The 24,579-nt window shown below is 55.3% G+C and overlaps 1 protein-coding gene across 4 annotated transcripts; it reads left to right on the plus strand.

Annotated features, from left to right (window-relative positions):
* Positions 1-36: 36 nt before the first annotated feature.
* Positions 37-24,485, plus strand: FBXL19 (F-box and leucine rich repeat protein 19). 4 transcript variants are annotated; one of them, XM_074382038.1, is made up of 11 exons: positions 37-400; positions 2,970-3,170; positions 4,500-4,643; positions 4,774-4,860; positions 4,973-5,191; positions 5,692-5,724; positions 6,985-7,496; positions 15,871-16,034; positions 16,126-16,287; positions 22,434-22,652; positions 22,757-24,485. In XM_074382038.1, the coding sequence occupies exons 1-11, from the start codon at positions 359-361 to the stop codon at positions 22,933-22,935; spliced, it is 1,962 nt and encodes a 653-aa protein (XP_074238139.1). In that variant the 5' UTR covers positions 37-358; the 3' UTR covers positions 22,936-24,485. The 4 variants fall into 4 exon arrangements, with proteins under 4 accessions (XP_074238139.1, XP_074238138.1, XP_039334095.1 ...); XM_074382037.1 differs by having other exon boundaries at positions 38-400; positions 5,692-5,853; XM_039478161.2 differs by lacking the exon at positions 37-400 and adding an exon at positions 784-1,692 and having other exon boundaries at positions 5,692-5,853.
* The last annotated feature ends 94 nt before the right edge of the window (positions 24,486-24,579 follow it).

A 24,579-nucleotide genomic window follows, 5' to 3' on the forward strand; every position in this document is an offset into this window, starting at 1 on the left:
GTGGCCCCGCCCCATCCCTTTCCATTGTCTCGACTGGAGATAATAGACGGGAGCCGGGAGACTGCAACTCCCGTCAGGCCGTGCGCCGCCGGCAGGGGGATTTCAAGACCACAAGCGGGCGAGGTGCCCAAGGTGGTGGAAAGCGGAGACCGGGAGAGGCTAGGTGGCCTGCCATCTTTACGGTAGTCTCCTCGTCCTCTTGGTTCCGCCATTCTTAAGGAACACTAGAAGGCTAGAAAACTACTAATCCCATCGCACCTCGTAAGATCGACTACTAGTCAGGTGTATGCCCCTCTTCCGCCATCTTGCTTGTAGTCCTCGTTCCTTTTCACCTTTCCATTGTTCCTGACGAGTAGAAATGGCAGCGGGAAGGCAGCAGATGGACTGCGACTCCCGTCAGGTACCACACACGCGGAGGGTTGTGGACAGGAGGGCGTGTGAGTGCCTGGGAAGGAGGTCGGGTCGGGGGAGAAGGCCATCTTGTTTGTAGTCATCGTTCCCGCTCCTTCTCGATGTTCTGTAACTGGGAGCCTCGGGGCAGCGGGACTCTAACTCCCGGCATCCTCAGCTCCCGGCTGGGCACGCCCTCCGCCATCTTCTTTGTAGTTCCCGCTGCGCCCAGCGTCCCATTATTCCCCCCGTAGCAACAGTGGCCGCAGGACTACAACTCCCGTCGAGCCCTGTGCGCGTTCGTCCTGGAAAGTGGAGGTGGTGGAGGAAGGAGGGGGCAGGGGGCGGGGTTCCTTTGGGAGAAGGAGGGAGTGAGGAGGAGGAGGAGGAGGGAAGGAGGAGGGAGGGGAGGGGGAAAGAGAGGAGGAAGGAGGAAGGAGCTGAGGAGGGATGAGAGAGGCGGCCAGGGCCCCGGGCCGTAGCAGCGCGGGGGCGGGGGACCAGGGGGGCTGAGACACCCCAACTGCCCCCTTCCCCTTTCCCTCTCCCCCTCTATCCTTTCCTTCCACCCTCCCCCTTGAGGAGGGGGATTTATTCAAATTTTATTTAAATCCCTATCTCCAGAGGGTCGCGCGCTGGGGGGAGGGGGAGAGGGCGGGGGTGCGCGAGGGCTGGGGGGGCGGGGCCGGAGCAGCTTCCTTCACCCCCTTCTGCGCTCGCCCCGTAGCCGTAGGGCAGGGGGTCGCTGTCCAGAGGCGGGCCCAGGGGAGGGGGGCAGGTTACAGCGACCCCCCCCTCCCCGGGAACCGGCGGTGGGCGGGGCTTGAACCCCGGAAACGGTGGGGGGCCCAGGCCTGGCCCTGGACCCCTGGGCAGTGGGGTCCGGGAAGGGGCCAGTTAAAGGGCCGGGGGCGCTGGGGAAAGGCGGGGCGGGGTGGGGGGAGGGGAGCTGGGACTCGGACCCGGGACTGAGTGGGCCCCGGGCAGAAGCTGAGCACCCTGCGCCCAAGGAGCCCCCGTTGGCCTGGGGGGGCTGAGGGACTGAGCCCCCCAGAGCAGGACCTCCCCCTGGAAGGGCCGCGCCGCAGCCCGTGGGAGGGCCTCGCCCCCGGCGCCCCCCATCTCCACTCGCCGCCGTCCCGACCTCCGCCGGAGGGAGGGACCGAGCGCCCTCGGGGGGCCGTGGACCCCGGCGTTCTGAGCGTTCCGCGCCCCGCGCCGCCCGGCCCCCCCGCTGCCGATGGCCGCCGACCCGCCGGGAGCTGCCGAGAAGGGAGAGATGGCTCCCGGGACACGTGTGAGGTGGGTTCATGCGGCTCCTCCTCACCCCCAGACCTGGGCAGCGCCCACTCCCATTCATCCTCAGCCCGGCCTCTCTGTACCTTCCCCGCCCCCAGCCTCACCCTCTCTCTGCTCCAAACTCATCTCCAGCCCTCCTTCCTGTGACCTCTCCACCCTGGGGAACTGGTCCTCCTTCCTAGACCCTGCTTCCCCTTGAAAGCCCCCACCCCCACCTGCAGTCGCCGCCCTACGGGCCCCTCCCCTGGAGCGCTGGAGGGCCCCTTACCCCCATGGATGGGTCTGGAATTCCCTGGAAAGGGGGAATCTGGGGTAAGCCTGACTGGAAAGAGACCCTCCAGGCTTCCAATTCCACATGGGATCTTGGAGGATCTGCTTTTCATGGGAGGGGGAACCCAAGGGATTCTAAATGATTAGGGATGAAAGCAGCCCGGGAAGCTGGGGAGCGTAGGACTGAGCCCATCCTGAGTTCTGGGGAGATGTCAGGCTGGATTCTAGAATCCCAAGGAATCTGGGAGATTGCCCAGGTGGACCTGAGGGATCCAAGAGGAGGAGGAGGATGTCCTGGAGGAGGAGCCCTGTAGGGAACAAGAGGGGCTGAGATCTTGGGCTGAGAAAGGTCTCATCTGAAGACGCATCTCCGGAGCTGTCAGAGCCCCGGGGAGTTAGGGGGAAGAGGAGATCGTTAGGGACTGGGGGGCAAGGATCTCGCTGGATCTGGTGAGGATAACTGGGTTGAAGGCAAGAGAGATTGGATGACTGCTATGGATGAAAAGGCGGTGGGGGGTGGGAAGGAGAAAAGTATGGAGCTTCCGTCTAGGAATCTGTGTGTATCTGGGAGGTGAATCTGGGCAGTTTACCCAAATGAGGTTGGGGAGAGCCTGGGGTATTTTACACTTGGATAACAGGGGAAGAGTTGGGACTTCTCCAAGCTAACACCACGGACAAGGAGCGCCTGGCCTTTCCAAGGAGCTCCAGTGTGGGGATGGCAGAGGAGAGAGCCTTGGTGTCCCTTCCTGCTCCCGGGGCTGTGGAAGGGACCCTGAGGAGGCGGTAGAGGAGCGAGGCGAGGAAGCAGTTCTTGGGCTCCTCTTGAGCTGCTGCGGGGAGACAGGTCTTAAGTAGAGAATTGGCCCCCAGATACAAAGGAGGGGGTGACCTCCTTGTCCCCCTGGGGGAGAGGGCAGGATCTAGTTGCCAGTGAGTGGAGGGAGCTGCCAGGAGCCTCCCAGGCCAGGGCCCCAGTGGGCCCATCTGACCCTGCCACCATCCACCTACAGCCCTCGGCGTTGCTGACGCCCCCAATGTCGTCGAGCAGCCGGGGGCCGGGGGCCGGAGCGCGCCGACGCCGAACCCGCTGCCGCCGCTGCCGGGCCTGTGTGCGAACTGAGTGCGGGGATTGCCACTTCTGCCGAGACATGAAGAAGTTCGGGGGGCCCGGGCGCATGAAGCAGTCGTGCCTGCTCCGCCAGTGCACTGCCGTGAGTTCTGCCCCCACCTCTGGGCTCTGCCCACCCTTCCCCACGCGCCCCGGCCTGTGCTGTGGAGTGGCCGGCTGTTGACTTGTTCATGTTCTCCCTTATTCACCAGTTTGTGTCAATGTCCATTTTTGTCCTCAGCTCCAAACTGGGGACAGTGTCCAGGTGCGAAGAAGGATCTGACCCAGTCCCCACTTTCAGGCTTTGCCCATCTCTCAGAGTCACACCCCCACAGAATGCCCAGCCCCTCCTCTACTGCTCCCCAAAGGTGCAGGAGGGGACCCATCCCCAGAGCTGGCCCCCTTCAAACAGGTCTTGACCTTCTCTGGCCTCTTCCTCACCCAGGGTGGTCTTGGATTTGAGGCCACACTCACCCTTTATGTGACCTTGAGTAAATCACATTGAATGAACTTCAAGTTCCTTCTCTAAAATGTTTCCTTTGCTGAGTTGTAAAGAGTAAACAATGTCATGGATGCGAGTGTGTCTACCGCAAGGCCCAGCACACAGTAGGGACCAGGGAAGCATGGGTTTCCGCCCTGCCTTCCTCATCCTTTGAGCGTCCCTGGGCTCCAGCACAGCCCCTCCGCAGCAGCCACGAGGAGCCAGCTGCATCCTGCGTCCCCCTCCCCACTCTACCACCTCCCTCTCTTCTTCCTGCTGCTCTTTCCTGGTTGGTGTCTTCACCCCTTAGCCCCTCACTTATTTTCCTTTATGCCCCAACTCCTTGCCTCACTTTTCCTTCCTTGATCCTGCCTCCTCCCTGAGATGACTCAGTCTTACCGCTGTCCTCCCCAAAGTCTCACTGTCTGAGGCTGCCCCCACCTCCCCAGGACTGGTGGCTTCCCTAGTGCTCCCAGGGGGTCTTGCCAAAACCGGGTTTATTGTGGGATTCAGAGCAACTCTTGGGCTGCCCAAGAAGCGACCTCAGTATCACCCCAAGCTGTTGCGTGTCTTCTCCATCCTCGAGTGTTACTGTCCCTCTCCCCAAAGCCAGCTGCAGTTTCAGGGTCACACTGGCCCTGGGTCCAGCTGTAACAGTCACAGGTGGTAAAAGCTACACATCAGTGCCTCTCATGTATTAATCTCGCTCTCCCAAGAGTCCAGCAAAGGAATGATTCTCGGCCCCATTCTGTAGATGCAGAAATGGGAGATTTAAGGAGGTTAAATCGGTTGCTCGAGGTCACACTCCCAAAAGGAGCGGACTCAGGATAAGACCCAGCTTGGCCTGTGGGTGCTGCACCTCATCCAGTAGCTGGCCAGGGTCCCTAGAAGGAAGGGTCTTTCCCCTGTTGCTAGCTTTCAGGGTCCCTGATGTCCCCTCTCCCCCAACAGCCTGTGCTCCCACACACAGCTGTGTGCCTCTTGTGTGGGGAGGCTGGGAAGGAGGACACGGTGGAGGGAGAGGAAGAGAAATTTGGTTTGAGCCTCATGGAGTGTACAATCTGCAACGAGATCGTCCACCCCGGCTGCCTGAAGGTGATGGATGGCCCGGGGACTCTGGTGTCTGGGGTGGGGCAGATTGTCACGGAGCAGGGAGGGGGGGCACCTTGGCTCTGGGCTTCCTGGCGCCCCCCCACACACACACTCGCTGCCCTCTTGCCTACAGATGGGAAAGGCTGAGGGTGTCATCAATGCAGAGATCCCCAACTGCTGGGAGTGCCCTCGCTGCACCCAGGAAGGCCGCACCAGCAAGGTAGGGGCTGGGCTGGGCTTGGGCTGAGCTCCAGGCAGGCGAGGTGGGGGCAGGGGCGGGTAGTGGTTTCAGGGAGCTGTGCGGGTCCTCATCCCCAGCTTCTGTCCCCCAGGATTCAGGTGAGGGGCCAGGCCGCCGCAGGGCCGACAACGGTGAGGAAGGCGCCAGCCTGGGGAGCGGATGGAAGTTGACGGAGGAGCCGCCGCTTCCACCGCCCCCGCCCAGGCGCAAGGGCCCCCTGCCTGCCGGGCCACCAGCAGAGGACGTGCCTGGGCCCCCCAAACGAAAGGAAAGGGAGGCAGGGAATGAGCCCCCCACCCCAAGGAAAAAGGTGAGCCACAGAGAACGCTCACTAGGCCTGGCCTGAGGGATTTTGGGAGCTGTAGTCCTGGCGGGTTCTGGGGCGGGGGAGTGCTTGGGCCTAGGAGCGCGCTCCGTGGGCTCCCTAAGGGCTGTTGGGAAATGTAGTTCAGGAATTGGGTGGGGGAGGATGGAGCATGCTCATGTGGAGGAGCGGGACAGGTGAGGGGAGCTGGCACCGCAGGAAGCTTTGGGAGCCCTGGGTGGGTTAGGCAGGCAGGAGAGAGCATGCTCAGATCATCGCTGCATGGGAGGAGGGAGGGGCTGGAGAGGGCCTGAGGGGAGGAAAGAGATGGAGCATGCTCAGTGGGCCAGGACACTGGGTGCAAGGTGAGCATGCTCAGAGTTACCTCTGGGATGGGGGCTTCTGGGATTTGTAGTCTAAGAGGAGCGCATGGACATTAGATTTCTGGGCCCTGAGGGCCTAATGGGGTCTCTCCCTTCCCCCATATTTCCCTCTCACCCTGGTAGGTGAAAGGAGGCCGAGAGAGGCACCTGAAGAAGGTGGGTGGAGACGCCTGCCTCCTCCGAGGATCGGACCCAGGCGGCCCGGGCCTGCTGCCCCCCAGGGTTCTGAATCCAAGCCAGGCTTTCTCGTCCTGCCACCCTGGGCTCCCTCCCGAGAACTGGGAGGTGTGCCGGGGACCTCCTCCCTCCCCTTTCCACCTCCTTTGCCCCACCCTCCACCCTGCAGCCTGAGACCTGTCCCTTCCTGCTCACCTTGTTCTGCCCCAGCCCCACTTGGCCACGGTGGGCGTCCGGACCCCTGGGATGAGTTGGTGGGAGGGTGGGTTGGATTCAGGCCACAGGAGCCCCTAACTTCTCAAAAACCCTTAGGGCCCATCTGACCTACTTGCCTCATCTTTCCAAGCCTTATTGGGGAGAGAACTGAGTTCAAATTTCTGTTCCACCATTTAGTCTTTGTATGGTCCTGCCAGCCTGAGCCTCAGTTTCTTCATCCGTGAAGTGGGCATGCTGCTGTCTGCCTTGCCCCCTTATCCCACAGAGCTGTACAACTCTAATGAGGTTCTGAAAGGCAGTGAGCTTTGTAAGCCATAAAATTTACCTAGATTTAAGGGAAATAAGGCCCAGAGAGGTTTGAAGATTTGTCCAGGTCACATAGTAAAGCCAGAATTGAGATGTTACTTGGCACAGACACTCAACACAGGAGTCTGCCCCACTGGGTCGAAATCCTGCCCCTGCTGTTTGTGAGTTTGTAACCTTGGACGAGTCACTTTGTGCCTTTAAGCCTCGGTTTCCTCATATCTGAAAAGAGTGATCCAGGCCACCACTGCATTAGAATACTGTGAGGACGGAATGGGGTGCTGCACGTGGGGCCAGACAGTCACTGCTACCGACAGTCACTGTTACCCTCAGTTGTTGGGCAGATGCCTGGTCCAGCTGGGCTGCATCGTAGATGATGAAGCAGGGGCTTCCCACAGCCATCTAGAGTTGAGGCTGAGCCAGGACTCAAAGCAGGGTCTCTCACTTCTGCATTCCCTACTGCTTTTGGAACTGCCTAAGCCATGCAAACCCATAAGGGCTGGAAATTACTTGAATTAGCACCCTTCTGTTACAGATAAGGAAACTGAGGCCCCGTGCCTGGCTGTGACTTTAGCAAGGTCTCCCCCAGTCCAGAGCAGAGCCAGGGCTGGAACTCAGGACTGTCCCTCGGGCCTTTCATCCCCTGGTGACTCCGTGGGGCAGGGGGGTGGGAAAATGTGTCCCAGACCCTAGAATAGCATCAACCCTGTCTCCCTGCAGAAACCAAAGCCGCCTTTGGCCTCTGCAGAGGGCCCAGCAGTGCCATCCCCATCCCCGCAGAGGGAGAAACTAGAGCGTTTCAAGCGCATGTGCCAGCTGCTGGAACGGGTGCCTGACACGTCCTCTTCCTCCTCGGACTCGGACTCCGACTCTGACTCTTCGGGCACATCGCTGAGTGAGGACGAAGCCCCTGGCGAGGCCCGAAATGGGCGACGGCCAGCCCGGGGCAGCTCTGGCGAGAAGGAGAACCGCGGGGGGCGGCGGGCTGTTCGTCCTGGCAGCGGGGGGCCCCTGCTCAGCTGGCCCCTGGGCCCTGCGCCACCACCCCGGCCTCCACAGCTGGAGCGGCACGTGGTGCGGCCCCCACCTCGAAGCCCTGAGCCTGACACACTCCCCTTGGCTGCCGGATCCGACCACCCCCTGCCCCGGGCCGCCTGGCTTCGCGTCTTCCAGCACCTCGGGCCCCGGGAGCTGTGTGTCTGCATGCGAGTCTGCCGGACTTGGAGCCGCTGGTGAGTGTTCTTGACAGGCCTGAGTTCCGTGGCCAGCAGGCTTCCCGCTTGCTGGGTGACCCGCGTTAGGTCTCTGGCCCTCTCTGGGCTTGGTTTTGGATTGGGGATACTTCTCCAGTGTGCCCAGGTTACAGGCCTCCTCCCGTGTTTGCTGTGCGCAGGCTGCTCTGCACTTAACAGGCTCATTTAATCCTCCAGACAACTTTGAGGTAGAGACTGTGGTCCCCTTTTTCAAGTGAAGTTGAGACCTGAGGTCATGTGGAAAGGAAGTGGTGGTAGAACCAGGCATTTGAACCTGGGCCCTCTGGCTCCAGTGCCTTTCCTCCTAATGATGGTGATTATTTACTGAGTGGCTAGTGTGTGCCAGCCACAGCACTGAGTGCCGTCCTGCATTGTCGTTTCTCATACTGCCACTGTCTGAAGACAGCCTCACGACTGGTTCCATTCACACAGAGTTCCATGTGTCGGGCCAACCCTGCTGTCAAAAGCCAGGAGTGAACCTCCTAACTGCTCCTGGCGTCCTTCTGCCCTGGAGCCACCACTAATGCTCTCTGCCCATCCCCCAGCCCCCTAGCCTCTTTCAGAAATGTTGGTCATCCTCCCTAGCCTCTTGTCTTCCTCTCTGATCTCGCCCCCAAGAAAATTCCTTCTTCTCTCTATCAAACTCCCACAGTCCTCCGTTCCCCTCATAGAGTGCGCAGAGGCCTTCAGACTGTTGACAAGCCTTCATTCATTTACTTCATATTCCCGTCAGTTGCTGGGGTGGGAGCAGATAACTGTGTCTGTTTTATCTTCGTGTCCCTAGCAGAGGACAAAGGGCAGTGTAAGTGTCCAAGAAATGTTGCAGTAAACGGGGATATCAGGCTCTTTCCCAGGGACTCGCTGTGGCAGGGACCAGGTGTCCTGTTGAGCACCGCACCCAGGTTAGCGGATTCGACCCTCATAATGGCAGCCCTGTGAGGAAAAGGGGACACCTGAAGTTACAGTACAAGTTCATGGCCGAACTCAAGCTCCAGTCTTCTTTTGGGACAAGGTCTGGGCCACTGATGCCTTCTGGTCCCTGCAGAGATTGTGCAGCCAAAAGTACCAGAGTGTAGGCTCTGGAGGCAAATTGCCTGCGATAGAATCTTTCTTTTAGATGGAGTCTCACTCTGTGGCCCAGGCTGGGGTGCAGTGGCTCGATCTTGGCTCACTGCAACCTCTGCCTCTTAAGTTCAAGCAGGTCTCCTGCCTCAGCCTCCTGAGTGACTGATCAAAACACCTGGCTTTTTTTTTTGTTTTGTATTTTTAGTAGAGACAGGGTATCACCATGTTGGCCAGCTTGGTTTTGAACTCCCGACCTCAAGTGATCTGCCCACCTCAGCCTTCCGAAGTACTGGGATTACAGGCATAAGCCACCGACATGGTTATAGCTGATGAGCTGTAAACCATGAGGCCAGTCACTTGATGTCCTGTGCCTCAGTTTCTTCAGCTGTAACACCAGAGAATCAATGCTCTTGCATAGTGTTTTCTTAAGGTAATATACACAAAGAACTCAAAGAACTAAACGCAATACCTGGGAAATAGGAACTACTGTGAGAGAGAGCCTTCACTGTAGCCAGTATTTACTTAGTTGCAAATAGTTACTGAAAGCACAGCCTGTTAGGCCTCAGAAAACAGATCTGTGCCCTTGAAGAGCCCACAGTTAAGCTGCAACATAGAAGCAGATAGTTACAGAAGCTGCAGGGGATGACACCGCCTCATGTATTAATCAAAGAAATGTTTCCTGTACTAATCAAAGAAATGTTTGCTGAGGCCCCTTCAAGGCCAGCTCTGTGCCTGGAGCGTGGGAGCCAAAACTGAAAGGGACCTGATTTCTACTTCAAGGGGAGATGCATGGCCTGAAGCAGACATAGTGAGAGGCAGCGGCTCCCAGTGTGGGCCCTGGAGTCTGCGTCCTTGGGTTTCACTGACTGCGCGTCGGTGTATGGAGAGCTACCTCTCGAGACCCTAGTTTTCTCATCTGTAGTTATGAATACTCACTTTGTGTGGCTTAAGTGAATTGATTCCTGCAAAGCCCACAGCACAGTGCCTGGAGGGTACTGGACACTCAGTCAGATGACACCTCTCAATGAAAAGGACGAGAGTGGGGCAGAGCAGGGGCCTGTAGGACTTTTTTTTTTTTTTTTTTTGACGGAGTCTCGCTCTGTTGCCCAGGCTGGCTTGCAGTGGCACGATCTCAGCTCACTGCAATCTGTGCCTCCCAGGTTCAAGCAGTTCTCCTGTCTCGGCCTCCCAAGTAGCTGGGACTACAGGCGCCTGCCACCATGCCTAGCTAATTTTTGTATTTTTAGTAGAGATGGGGTTTCATCTGATATCGAACTCCTGACCCCAGTTTATCCACCTTTATCCACCTGCCTTGGCCTCCCAAAGTGCTCGGATTACAGGCGTGAGCCACCTTGCCAGGACTGGGGTTTTTTTTGAGACAGAGTCTCTCTCTTTCTCTCTCTCTCTCTCTCTCTCTGTCTGTCTCTCTGTCTCTCTCTCTGTCTCTCTCTCTCTCTCTCGCTGGAGTGTAGTGGTGCAATCATAGCTCATTGCAACCTCAACCTCCTGGACTCAAGCAATCTTCCTGCCCCAGCCTCCCGAGTAGCTAGGATTGCAGGCACATGCCACTGTGCCTGGCCAATTTTTAAAAGTTTTTTTTGCAGAAATGGGTCTCGCTGTTACCTAGGCTGATCTTCAACTTCTGGCCTCAAATGATCCTTCCACCTTGGCCTCCTAAAGTGTTGGGATTACAGGTGTGAGCCCCTGTGCCCAGCCAAGAACTTTTCAAGAAGTGGAATGGCTCGGGCCAGGTGTGATGGCTTACCCTAGTAATCCCAGCATTTGGGAGGCCAAGGCAGGTGGATCACTTGAGGTCAGGAGTTTGACACCAGCCTGGCCAACATGGTAAGACCTGGTCTCTACTAGAAATACAAAAAAATTAGTCGGCATGGTGGCACGTGTTTATAGTTCTAGCTACTCAGGAGGCTGAGAAGGGGAATTGCTTGAACTCGGGAGGAGGAGGCTGCAGTGAGCCGAGATTGCATCACTGCACTCCAGCCTGGGCAACAAGAGCAAAACTACGTCTCAAAAAAAAAAAAGTGGAATGGCTTAGACTTGGTGACTAACTGGCAATGTAACAGGAGGGTAACTCTCAGGTGAGTTTCTGGCTCAGGAGCCTGGAGGGGCAACAGCATCATTCCCCAGGCTCAGGAGGAGCAGGTTCTGGGAAGGTGAAGAGCTCAGACGACTGATGTTTGTGGTGTGCTCACCATGTGCTGGTCAGATGCTCAGGAGAAAGATACAGGATTGGGAGTTTTCAGCCTGTAGGTAGCAGCTTTGATGAAGAAGGCAAAAGATCAAACATCAGTACTTGTGAGTTAGAGTAAGAGCCTAGCCAGAGGTGTGCCCCCACCCAGGAGAGAGCAAGGCAGGAGGGAATGTGGTAAGCAGAGGAGGATGCTGGTGAGAGGCCGAGGGAGATCAAGGACCAGGAAGTGGTGGCTGGATTTTGCTACCAGGAGGCCTCGGGGTCCTTGGCTGTGCTCTGGGGGTGGGGGATCCAAAGCCAGATTGAAAGGAAATGGTATCCCAGGCAGGGACTTGATTTGTTTGTTCCTGCTGTGTCCTGGTGTCTAGGACGGCACCTGGTGAACTGTGGGCAGTGAGATCATCTGCGCTAAGTGGAGAGGGGAGCAGGATGCAGTGTGGAAGGATGTACAGACGGGGGCGCTGGAGAGGCGTGTGTAGCGGAGAGAGGAGGCTGCAGGCTTTTCTGTCTGCGGCTTCCATCTTCTCTTAGAACTAGGAAGTGAAGCGAAGAGTGAAGAGTGGAGAGAGGGCGGCAGGGAAGGCATGGAGAAGTTGTTGAGTTGCAGGGAAGAGGTTTGGGGCTTTTGAGGGTATGGACAGAGAGAGGGCAGCAGGGAAGAGACTGGAACACAGGGTCATGATGGTCAGGTAGGGCCTGGAGGTGCACAGATTGGAGGATGGTGGAGGCTGCAGGGGGCCACAGGTGGGTTCTTTCTAAGCTGGAGAATGACACCGACGCAAGAGGCAGGGAAAGCGCTAAGAGCCAAGGCATGCCATCGTTCCAGAGAGGTGGGGCTTGACACCAAAGTCCCCTAACCCATCGATGACTCCTGAACTCCAGCCACCCCGCAATGAGTCCTCTCCCACCGAGCCCACCTGCAAACCCTAATTCCAATCCTCAACCTCCCTCTTGCAGACGCCCCTCTCCCCCATCGCAGTCCTGTTGGACATTTGGACAGGAATCGGGACCAGTGAATGTGCCAAGCACTTCCTAAACTCTGTCCTTACTTTGTCACAGGAACCTCTGAAGGAAATACTGTCCTTCGCCCCACTGTCCTGTTTGGGAAGTCGAAGCCCACACAGGGCAAGTGACTCGCCTGAGGACCCCTAAAGCCTGGAGGTGGCAGAGCTGGGATTTAGATCCCCATAGCTCACATCCTCAGCTCAGGGCTCTGTGACCATGACAGTCCGTGGACTGGTATTCCAGCCCCGCCCGTGCCTCTTCTCTCCTCGGAATTCAGGCTCTCCACTCAGGCTAGCTTGATGGAACTCTGCTTCTGCTACCTACCACTTGGTAGTTGTGGGACTTTTGAATACGTTTTTCAACCTCTCTGGGCCTCATTTTCTTTTTTCTTTTTTTTTTTTTCTTGAGACCGAGTGTCACTCTGTCACCCAGGCTAGAGTGCAAGGGTATAGTCTTGGCACACTGCAACCTCTGCATCCCGGGTTCAAGTAATTCTTCCGCCTCAGCCTCCCAAGTAGCTGGGACTGCAGGTGCATGCCACCACACCCGGCTAATTATTGTATTTTGAGTAGAGACAGGGTTACGCTGTGTTGGCCAGGCAGGTCTGAAACTCCTGACCTCATGATCTGCCTGCCTCAGCCTCCCAAAGTGCTGGGATTACAGGCGTGAGCCGCTGCACCTAACCTGCTTCATTTTCTTTAACTGTAAAAAGGAGATGATGATAGTAATATTGACCTCCTGGGCTGCCTGAGGTTCAGTGCTTAATGCATGGAACAGTGCCTGGCACACAGTGAACCCTGGATAATAGCTGGTTAGTAGTGCTGAGGTCACCATGATCAGCGTGACTCTGGTTATGATGATGAGTTCCTGTGGCCTGGGGTTCCCAAAGCTCTGTTTTGTCTCTCCTGGGCCTGGACGAAGGTTCTTCCCCTCCCCCTCCTCTTGTTGGAATAACTGCAGCTTTCCTCGGAGTCTTAGGTCAGGCACTGTCTCCCCCGGAGGCCCCCCCAGCCAGTCTTTGAGGTGACTCTTACCACGCCTCTTGTCTCCTCAGTTACTGCGGACTGTCCATGTCTCCCTGACTGTATAGCAGAAACCTGTCGTCTTTGCCTTCTTTGTGCCTAGTGGTAGCCGGACATTTCAGATCAGTAGGGCCCTCCGTGACTGTTGGTTGCCCCTCTGAGGTTTAACCCCAGTCCGGGTTGTACAAGAGCAGGGGGACTGATGAGCTCTAGCCAAGGAAGGGTGTGGGAGGAGGCACCAGAACTGAGCCCCAAAGGATCTGGGTTGGCATTTCTGGCAGAAGCACAGTGTGTGCCACACTGTGTCGGCATCAGACAGCACTGTGTTTGTAGGTGGGCAGGGGTGTGGCCTGGCTCTTGTGAAGTATGATATGGAAACACAGTTGGAGCCTGTGGGTGCCCCCAGGGAAAGGGGCTCCCTTCCAGCTGTGTGAACTGCGGAAGGGAAGTGGCTTCAAGGAAGTGGTGACAGTTAAGCTGGGAGGTAGTTGTGGCTGGGTCACAGTGGGCAGAGAGAGGTTTGGATGGAGCAGATGTCACCAATTTTCTTGCTCAATGAAAGAGAGCACGGAGGCTGGACCTGGGGGTAGAAGCTGGGTTAGGTGTTAGCTGGTTTTTTTTCCTTTTCATGTTTTGAATTGGAGAGATTTGCAGATGTTTATTAGTTGAGAGGAAGAAATCAGGAGAGGGAGAGGCTAGAATTCCAGAAAAGCAGGGTGAGGGCAGGAGGGCGGGAGGCAGAGGGGTGAAGGTGTTCAGTCTGAAGCCTTGATGTCTGTCCCCTCAGCCTTCTTTAAAACATCACACCAGGGCTGGGCTTAGTGGCTCATGCCTGTAATCCTAGCACTTTTGGAGGCTGAGGCAGGAGAAATCCTTGAGCCCAGGAGTTCAAGACCAGCTTGGGCAACATAGTGAGTCCCCCATCTCTGTTTAAAAAAAAAAAAAAAAAGAGCTGTGGTCTTTTTTATGGCCTATAGCTGAGGCCATACCTGTGGTCTCAGCTATGTGGGAGGCTGAGACAGAAGAACCACTTGAGCCTAGGAGTAAGAGGCTGCAGTGAGCTATGATTGCACCACTGCCCTCCAGCCTGGGCGACAGAGTGAGACCCTGTCTCAAAAAAAAAAACAAAATGACTCACTGTGCCTCTGGAGTAGGCCTGGCAGTTTTCAGTGATACAAAAACATGGCTTAATCCATCTGTGAGTTTTGGAAAGGAAGTCTCTCCATTGGGTGCTTTTTCTAATGCTTTTCGGATACTTGCTTATCTCTCTGTTTAACAGAAGTAGTCTTCAGATAGTAGCCTAAAGCCACAGCAACACCTGGTGCAGATTTAATAACTCTGGTCTGTTTTATTGTGTTTATTTTTAAGATTAACATATTTATGTGAAACAACAGTGGTTTTGAGTGCAAAAAGGAGATGATTCAAAGACAAATTCATGTTGTGCAGCTAAGTGAACAGCAAATACTGGAGCTTGGAAATCACTGCACCAGCCCAGGGCTTCTGCAAAGGAAAGCCTTTCAGAGTCTTGAAGGCTGGGAGGGAGGCAAAAGCAGCTTCTCTTGGGAGGCCAAGGGAAGGATTGCTTGAGTTCAGGAGTTCGAGACCAGCCTGGGCAACATAGCAAGACCTTGTTTCTATTAAAAATAAATAAAATAGCCAGGTGTGGGGACATGCGCCTGTAGTCCCAGCTACTCAGGAGGTTGAGGAGGAAGGATGACTTGAGCCCAAGGAGGTTGAGGCTACAGTGAGCTATGATTACACTACTGCACTCCAGCCTGGGCAACTGAGCAGATCCTATCTCAAAAAAAAAAGAAAGAAAGAAAAAGAAAAGCTTCCTGGGCCTGCTCCTCTCTGCTGCTTCTGAGAACTACTGAACAAGAAGAGAGTTCTCAAACCGAGTCCAAAGGAACTTCAGTGGACTACAAAGTGTTAATAAATTGCCTTGGGCGAGGTGGGGAAGGGTTCCTGGGGAAGTAAGTTTGAGAAGCCCTTCTCCAGTTCACTGCATTTAGATAGTCTGTCAAGGCCCTTGGAGTGCTAGGGTCAGGTCAGGAAAACTGTTTAATGTTCAGGCCACAGTCATCTTTGTAGCTTCAGTACTTGGGACCTATAAGGCCATCCATAATCAGAGTGAATAAATGAAATGCTGTAGATGAGGTGGGGGAGAGTAGTCAGTGGAATCTTTAAGTTGTTAGTAGCTTCATTCATTCATTCAACAAATGAGTGGCTGGGTGCAGTAGCTCTTGCCTGTAATCCCAGTGTTTTGGGAGGCCAAGACAGGAGGATTCCTTGAGGCCAGGAGTTCAAGACCATCCTGGATGACATAGCGAGACCCTGTCTCTACAAAAAAAAAATTGTTTAAAAATTAGCCAGGCATGGTGACATGTGCCTGTGGTCCCAGCTACTCAGGAGGCTGAGGTGGGAGGATTGCATGAGCCCAGGAGGTTGAGGCTGCAGTGAGCTGTGATCATGTCCAGCCTGGGTGACAGAGTGAGACCCTGTCTCAAAATTTTTTTTTCAAAATGTGGAAAAGACAAATCTGCCCCTATGGAATTTACATTCTAGTTGGAGGAACACGGTAATGTAAAAGGGAAGATACTGGATATTGCAGGCAGCTGGCTGTCAAGATGGGGCAGGTGTGCATCAGAGGGTAACGCTAGTCCCCTTGGCATGGCATCAGGCAGCATGCATGGCATTTGTGTATGTGTTGGGCAGCACGCTTTCTCTGCTGGAGGCCCACAAGCTGGAATGAGCCCTTGTGACCTGACAGCTGCCCTATGGGCAGGCAGAGTGGGGACCACTGTCTTCAGTCATAAACGAAGCTTCTGAGGCTCAGGGAGAGGAAGGGACTTGCCCAGGGCCTCACTTCCAGCAAGTGATGAAGTTGGGTCCCAATCCCAGTGTTCTTGGCCAAGGCCAGGTGCTTCTGACCACCTTGTTGTCTGTGTGGTCAGGAGAAAGCTGGGGTGCACCCATGAGCTGGGGAGCCTGGGAAGCGTGGGCTGCTGAGAGCTGAGGGCTGAGGTCTCTGTCTCCCCACTGTGGCGGGCAGGTGCTATGACAAGCGTCTGTGGCCTCGGATGGACCTGAGCCGGCGGAAGTCACTGACCCCGCCCATGCTCAGTGGTGTGGTTCGCCGCCAGCCCCGTGCCCTGGACCTCAGCTGGACAGGTGTCTCCAAGAAGCAGCTCATGTGGCTTCTGAACCGACTACAAGGTAGGGTGGATGGTGCGGAGTACAGGGTGGGGACAGGCCTCGAATGGAGTCCTTACAGCACCTGCCCCCTGACCGCCCCCTCTCCCTGCAGGCCTGCAGGAGCTGGTGCTCTCTGGCTGCTCCTGGCTCTCCGTCTCTGCCCTGGGCTCAGCCCCACTGCCAGCCTTGCGGCTCCTGGACCTCCGCTGGATCGAGGATGTTAAAGACTCCCAGCTGCGGGAGCTGCTGCTGCCTCCACCAGACACCAAACCAGGTGCAGCTTCTGTTTGCTTTTCTGGAGAATGGGCTGGGCAAGGACAGGTTAGGAAGCCTCTCAAGTTTCTTCTGACTCATGCTGGATGGTAAAGTATTTGAAGAAAGGAAAGAACGCATGAGTTTGAATAGGAGGGCCCTGGTTGGGTATAATTCATTGATTCACTCACCTGCTGTGTGCTTTGAACTGAGCCGCCTTGAAAGGGACAGGGTTTTCCCAGGGACCCTGAGACCCAGCAGTTTGATGGAGCAGGAGGCCCATATTGGCAGAGGGGGATGCTGGGAGCAAAGGCCATCTCTCTTCATCTACTTAAATCTCATCATCCTTCAGACCTGGGTATAAATGCCACTTCCTCCAAGAAGCTCTCCCTGATCCAACCCCACATTGAGCTCAGAGTATCTCTCAGGGTCTCCCTGAGGGCAGGCGTTGGCTGCTCCCCGAGCACCTTCTCAGTGGCTGCTCAGCTGATAGCTGTTGAATGAATAACTTGAATGAGCAGGCAATCAGGATAGGAGAGGTCTAGTTTGAGGAAAGATTTCCAAAAGGAGATTTGGAGTGCAGTGACATGATCTTGGCTCATGGCAACTTATGCCTCCTGGGTTCAAGTGATCCTCCCACCTCAGCCTCCTGAGTATCGAGGACTACAGGCGTGTGTGCCACCATGCCTGGGTAATTTTTTTGTAATTATTGTAGAAACAGTTTAATCAAGTTGTCCAGGTTGATCTTGAACTCCTGGTTTCAAGTGATCTGCTCACCCCTGCCTTCCAAAGTGCTGGGATTATACGCATGAGCCACTGTGCCCAGCCAAAATAATCTTTTTTTTTTTTTTTTTTTTTTGAGACGGAGTTTCGCTCTTGTTACCCAGGCTGGAGTGCAATGGCGCGATCTCGGCTCACCACAACCTCCGCCTCCTGGGTTCAGGCAATTCTCCTGCCTCAGCCTCCTGAGTAGCTGGGATCACAGGCACGCGCCACCATGCCCAGCTAAATTTTTGTATTTTTAGTAGAGACGGGGTTTCACCATGTGGACCAGGATGGTCTCGATCTCTTGACCTCATGATCCGCCCGCCTCGGCCTCCCAAAGTGCTGGGATTACAGGCTTAAGCCACCATGCCTGGCCAAGAATCTTTTTTTTTTTTTTGGAGTTCGTTCACCACTCTCTTTCTTAGTTCCCTTCCTTCCATCCTGCCCCCTCCACAGCACCCCTGGAAGGGGAGTGGAGAAGAGAGAAGCAACAGGATTTTTCCTGTACTGTAGATGAGGCACTGGAGGCCCAGAGGATGGAATGACTGCTGCAGGTCACCCAGTCAGGCCAACGCACTCAGCCATTGTCTACCCTTACTGGAACTGGACTGAGCTGGAGAGCTATGGGTGGGGAGTGAGGTGGGCATTGGAAATGGTGCATCCCAGGAGGTGGGAAAGTGCTGGTTGGCCCATCTCCTCCTGCCGGAATTCAGTTCAGCTCAGCTCAGCTCTTTATCAGGAGCTCATAAAGGAGGGCCTTTTTTTTTTTTTTTTTGAGATGGAGTCTTGCTCTGTTGCCCAAGCTGGAGTGCAGTGGCACCATCTTGGCTCACTGCAACCTCTGCCTCCTGGATCAAGCAATTCTCCTGTTTCAGGCTCCTGAGTAGCTGGGAATTACAGGTGTCTGCCACCATGTCTGGCTAATTTTTGTAGTTTTAGTAGAGACGGGATTTCACCTTCTTGGCCAGGCTGGTCTCGAACTCCTGACCTCAAGTGATCCACCCACCTTAGCCTCCCACAATGCTAGGATTACAGGTGTGAGCCATTGTGCCTGGCTGTTTTTCTAACTTTTAAGTTCAGGGGTGTATGTGCAGATTTGTTGTATGGATAAACTTGTGTCATGGAGGTTTATTGTACAGATTATTTGGTCACCCAGGTATTAAGCCTATTACTCACTGGTTATTTTTCCTGATCCTCTCCCTCTTCCCACCCTCCTCTGGAAGGCCCCAGGGTATGTTGTTACCATCTATGTGTTCATGTGTTTTCATCATTTAGCTCCCACCTCTAAGTGAGAACATGCAGTATTTGGTTTTCTGTTCCTGCATTAGTTTGCTAAAGTTATGGCCTCCAGCTCCATCCATGTCCCTGTAAAGGACATGATCTTATTCTTTTTTATGGCTGCATAGTATTCCATGGTGTACATGTACCACATTTTTTTTATTCGTTCTGGCATTGATGGCCATTTAGGTTGATTCCACGGCTTTTGCTATCGTGAATAGTGATATACATCTTCAAACTCTTAAAGGCCAGGCTTAAATGGCACCACCTCACTGAAATCCTCACTGATGCCCACTCCTCCCTGCACAAGCCAGAAGTGACTTCTCTTTCCTCTGCTTTCTTCCTTGGGCCTTTCCTCCTTGGGCCTTTAGCTGTGGCCCAAGGTTGAGGGCATCTGCAAAGCTATCCCCTCTCCAGGCCCTTGGCTCCTCAAAGACAGGAGGAAGGATTAAGATTTAGGGCTTGCAAAGTCAAGTGCCCATAGAGGTGGCCTGGGAGTAACAGAAGTGATGCATTGGTGCAGGACATTAGGGAGTGGCATCTAGCCACCCAGCTCCACCCACTCATCATCTGGTGGGAAGGAGTGCCTAGTGAAGCCAGATCTTAGGATTTTTCAAGGAAAAGCTCAGTATATAAATTTATTTATAAAAATGTCTTATTTGTATCATTAGTCATTAAGGACATTTTTAGCATGCTGCAGACTCCATAAAACGTGTTTGGAGGGCAGCCTCATGGTTTGTGCCATCTGATCTATTACTAGTTTATCTCAGGGCTAGGCTGGTGCCTCGGAGGCAGACAGCACTGTGGTAAGAGTTCAGACTCAGCATCACCAGGCCTGGGTTTCCTGGCTGTAAACAGGAATGATGATCAGAGATCTTGTCTCCCAAGGCTGTGGTTCTGGGGACCAGCAGCATCCATAAAACTGGAGAACTTGTTAAAAAAGCAAATTCTGGGCTGGGTGCAGTGGGTCACGCCTGTAATCCCAGCACTTTGGGAGGCCAAGGTGGGTGGATCACTTGAGGTCAGGATTTGGAAGTTGCAGTGAGCCGAAATTGCACCACTGCACTCCAGCCTGGGTGACAGAGCAAGACTCCATCTCAGGAAAAAAAAAAAAAAAAAGTAAACTCTGGTCAGGTGCAGTGGCTCAGGTCTGTAACCCCAGCACTTTGGGAGGGCGAGGCAGGAGGATCAAGGCTGCAGTGAGCTACAGGGATGTCAAGGCTGTAGTGAGCGATGATTGCACCACTGCACTCCAGCCTGGGTGACAGAGCAAGACCCTGTCTCAAAAACAAACAAACCTGTAGACCTGCCTAAACTCGGGATGGGACCAGCAGTCCCTTTTAACCAGCCCTTCCAGGGACTTTGAAGCCTCTCTAGTTTGAGAGCCATTGGCATAGATGAAATGTAGACCATATTCTTTGGATGCCAAGATGAGGGCTGTGAGCACTTTAATCCTGCAGATGGGGGAGCAGGGAGCCTCTGAGCTCAGACCTGAAAACCAGGGATGGGGGACACAGGGTAGGCAGAGTCTCTTGGGCAGGGCTGCTTGTGGAATGTGGCCCAGGTGTTTAGGGGTGAGGGAAAGGAGTTACCAGCTGAGGTCTTACAGGAACTGGGATGTTCTACCAAGAAGGGTGGACCTCTTTGAGGTTCCCTGAGAGAGTTTTTAGCAGAGGAGGGATGCTGTCTCATTTGTATTTGAGATTACCTTTCTGGATGCCAGGAAGAGCAGAGAAGTGAGGCAGGTGAGGAGGCTGGACCAGGAGTTCAGGCATGAGTGGTGTTGACCCGGAGTGGTAGCCAGGGAGGAAAGAGAGGCTTCTGGGCTGGGCGCGGTAGCTCATGCCTGTAATCCCAGCACTTTGAGAGGCCGAGGCGGGTGGATCACGAGGTCAAGAGATTGAGACCATCCTGGTCAACAAGGTGAAACCCCGTCTCTACTAAAAATACAAAAATTAACTGGGCATGGTGGCGTGCGCGTGTAGTCCTAGCTACTCGGGAGGCTGAGGTAGGAGAATTGCTTGAACTCAGGAGGCGGAGGTTGCGGTGACCCGAGATCGTGCCATTGCACTCCAGCCTGGGTAACAAGAGCGAAACTCCATCTCAAAAAAAAAAAAGAGAGGCTTCTGGTGGGGACTTACTGACCATGGAGGGGAGGGAAGTGGGAGAGGGACCTGGATGGTAGACCCTTCAGGGATGTCATGTGTCTGATGAATCAATGAACAGAAATAAACTGAATACCTACTGTGTCTCAGTTGCTGGGACTGCAGCAATGAACACAAATTCCTGCCTTTGTAGTACTGACAGTTTTGTGGTTGAAGAGAAAGATTAATAAGAAAAACATATATATGGCTGGATGCATTGGCTCACGCCTGTAATCCCAACACTTTGGGAGGCCGAGGTAGGTGGATCACGAGGTTAGGAGTTTGAGACCAGCCTGGCCAACATGGTGAAACCCTGTCACTACTAAAAATACGAAAATTAGCTGGGCATGATGGTGTGCACCTGTAATCCTAGCTACTCAGGAGGCTGAGGCAGGAGAATTGCTTGAACCCAGGAAGCGGAGGTTGCAGTGAGCCGAGATTGCACCGTGGCATTCCAGCCTGGGTGACAGCAAGACTCCGTCGGGGGGTTAGGGGGGAATAAGGAAAACGTCAGACAAATGCATATAATATGTCAGATGGTGAGAAAAGAGGAAAAGATGCAAGGAAGTGGTAGGAGTGTGGTGAATTACATTAGTTTTTACGTTGCTATAAAGAAATACCTGAGGCTGGGTAATTTATAAAGAAAAGAGGTTGAATTGGCTCAGAGTTCTGCAGGCTATAGAGGAAGTATGGTGCCTGCATCTGCTCAGCTTCTGCGGAGGCCTCGGGGAGCTTTTACTCTTGTTGGAAGTGAAGCAGGAGTCGGCATGTCACATGAAGAGACAGGTAGCAAGAGAGGAGGGGAGGTCCCTACTCTTTTTTTTTTCCCTTGAGATGAAGTCTCCCTGTGTTGCCAGGCTGGAGTGCAGTGGTACGATCTCGGTTCACTGCAGCCTCTGCCTCCTGGGTTCAAGTGATTTTCCTGCCTTAGCCTCCTGAGTAGCTGGGATTATTACAGGCATGCGCCTCGCCACACCCAGTTAATTTTGTATTTTTAGTAGCAATGGGGTTTCACCATGTTGGCCAGGCTGGTCTTGAACTCCTGACCTCCTGATCCTCCTGCCTTGGTCTCCCAAAGTGCTGGGATTACAGGTGTGACCCACCGTGCTCAGCCCTCTTTTTCTTCTTTTCTTTCTTTTCTTTTCTTTTCTTTTTTTTTTTTTGAGATGGAGTCTCACTCTGTTGCCTGGACTGGAGTGCGACGGCACGATCTCATCTCACTGCAACTTCTGCCTCCCGGATTCAAGTGATTCTCCTGCCTCAGCCTCCCAAGTAGCTGGGACTACAGGCACCAGCCACCATGCCTGGCTAATTTTTTTTTTCTGTGTTTTTGTATTTTTAGTAGAGACAGCGTTTTACCATGTTGGCCAGGCTGGTATTGAACTCCTGACCTTTTGATCTGCTTGCCTCGGCCTCCCAAAGTGCTGGGATTACAAGCATGAGCCACTGTGCCTGGCCAGCCCTCCTTTTTTTTTTTTGAGATGGATTCTCACTCTGTTGCCCAGGCTGGAGTGCAGTGGTGCAATCTCAGCTCACTGCAGCCTCCATCTCCCAGGTTCAAGGAATTCTCCTGCCTCAGCCTCCTGAGGAGCTGGGACTACAGGCACCCGCCACCACATTAGGCTAATTTTTGTATATTTAGTAGAGACAAGGTTTTGCCATGTTAGGCCTGGATAGTCTTGAACTCCTAACCTCAAGTGATCTGCCTGTCTTGGCTTTCCAGAGTGCTAGGATTACAGGGGTGAGCCATGCCTGGCTGAATATTGTAGTTTCAAATACAACATGGAAGGCCTCCCTGAGGAGGTGATATGAGCAGTGGACAGATGAGGTCAGGTCGTAAGGGTGTTTTGGAGAAGAGCAAGTCACAGAGTGCAGCAGGTCACTCACTTATGTGGGGAGCAGGTGGAAGGGAGATGGTCTGGATACCTGAGCACAGGGATGGGAATGGTCAGGAGTGCTTAACTTTCATCTGTCTGCCTAGGGCAAACAGAGAGCCGTGGGCGGCTACAGGGGGTGGCAGAACTGCGCCTGGCAGGCCTGGAGCTGACAGATGCCTCCCTGCGGCTCCTGCTGCGCCACGCACCCCAGTTGAGCGCCCTGGACCTGAGCCACTGCGCCCACGTCGGGGACCCCAGTGTTCACCTCCTCACGGCCCCCACATCCCCCCTCCGCGAGACCCTGGTGCACCTCAATCTTGCTGGTAAGCATGATCCCCCGTCTGTCCTGCTGGCCTGTGGGTCCCCACGGCCAGTGCTCACCCCTTGCTCACCTGCCTGGTCTCAGCTGCCACCACCCCTTCCCCAGGTTGCCACCGCCTAACGGACCACTGCCTCCCGCTGTTCCGCCGCTGCCCACGTCTACGCCGCCTAGACTTGCGCTCCTGCCGGCAGCTCTCACCTGAAGCTTGTGCCCGGCTGGCGGCCGCCGGGCCCCCTGGCCCTTTCCGCTGCCCTGAGGAGAAGCTGCTTCTCAAGGACAGCTAGTTGGGCGCCCCCCACCCTCCCCCGGACTCGGCCGGAGCCTGGACCTCCGTCTTCATTTCACCCCTGCTGGGAGGCCAGGTTCCCACCTCATGACCCCCGGGATTCCTGAGTGATTCCCGCCCAGGGACTCAAGCCAGCCACCCCCTTCTTTCCCCCTCCCCCTGCACTGATATCTCTGGGGGTTTCTCCTTCCCATGTCCTCCCCCTGCTACCTGCTTCATTGTCCATCCCCTGGGGGGAGTGGGTCAGAGGTACTGGAGGGTGCTGAGCCGAAGGGACGGTGGGAGGGGGGTTATGGTGCAAGTGTTAGTGGGGGAGAATGGGGAAAGGACGCACACAGGATGTGGGAGCCAGGGGCTGGGGGAGGTGGAAGGGGCGGGGGGCGGGGCAGACAGCAGACCACCAAGGGTTCAGGGAACAAAGACCAGTTACGTGATTGGGGGTTGGGTGGGGGGGGCCACAAAGGGAAACCGGAGGAGCAATTGGGGAACCAGGTGTCAGAGGTAGGGGAGCCAGGGGCAAACCAGGGCTGAGCGGGAGTTGGGGACGAGAGCAGGTGTGGGGACAGCAGTACCCCCTTGGGGGTCACCTCTCTCCTTTCCCCCTCCCTAGGCTTCAGTTCCTTCCCCCTGACCCTGACTCCTTGAACGTCACTGAAAACGGCAGCTATTGCAAGGAGTGGGGGCCGCGGGCAGCCGCTCTTCAGCTCGTGGCCCAGGGGAGTGGCGAGGGGCTCCCCAACCCCCTGCCTGCCTCTCCGCACAATACTTGAACATTCATCTGTACTGAAGTGTTACTTGAACCGGGGGAACCTCGGACCTGGGGGAGCCGGAGTGTAAGGGGACTGGACCAGCTTGGACTGAGACCTGAGACCGGGCCGGTGGGTGCCCGCTGAGACTGCGCCACCCCCCCAGGCTCGCTCTTGTGTTACTGTATTGAGTGGCGGCACCGCTGGACCTGCATTAAGGCGGGGGCGCCAGCCCAAGGATGGGGACGATGGGACTCCTCCAGCTTGGCTCTTCCCACTCTTTCATCGTCATGGAAACTTGTATCCCATTTGTCCAGGGAACTGCCACTCCTGGTTGCCATGGAAATAGCAGCCAACGGACACCTCCCGAAGCCAGTGCTAAGGCTGAAAATGGCCCCTCTTAGTTGCCATGGGAATCTAGTAACAGACTCTCCTGGCCCTCCTCCCCCGCCCCTTCCTCCATCGCGGGGTGGGGCTTCGGGACCCGGGGGAGGAGCTGGACCAGGCCCCGCCCCTCCACGCGGGGCTCGGGGTGGGGGCCGGGGCTTACCAAGTAGGGGAGGGGAGGATCTATCCACATACCTCAGGTAACAGGGAGGTGCGCGGGTGGGGGGAGGGATGGGCGGACCAAAGGCCGGAGAGGCGGGGCCTGGGGATCGCAAGAGGCTTGAGGATGGGGCCGCTTAGGGGAGGGAGGAGGCAGCCCGGCGAGAGGCAAGTGGGGGACCCAGCCGGGCTGGGCCCCTGGGCCCCGAATCTGTACAATACGGTTTGCTATAAAACTCAAAATCTTCCAGCCGGGGCCGCTGAGTTCGTGTGTGTGTCTGCCACGTCGGGGTGTGGGGGTCAGGGCGGGGAGGGGCCCCTGCGTTTCCTACAGATGAGTGGGTTCACCT

This window comes from Saimiri boliviensis, chromosome 12, assembly GCF_048565385.1.
Source record: "Saimiri boliviensis isolate mSaiBol1 chromosome 12, mSaiBol1.pri, whole genome shotgun sequence".
NCBI lineage: Eukaryota > Metazoa > Chordata > Mammalia > Primates > Cebidae > Saimiri > Saimiri boliviensis.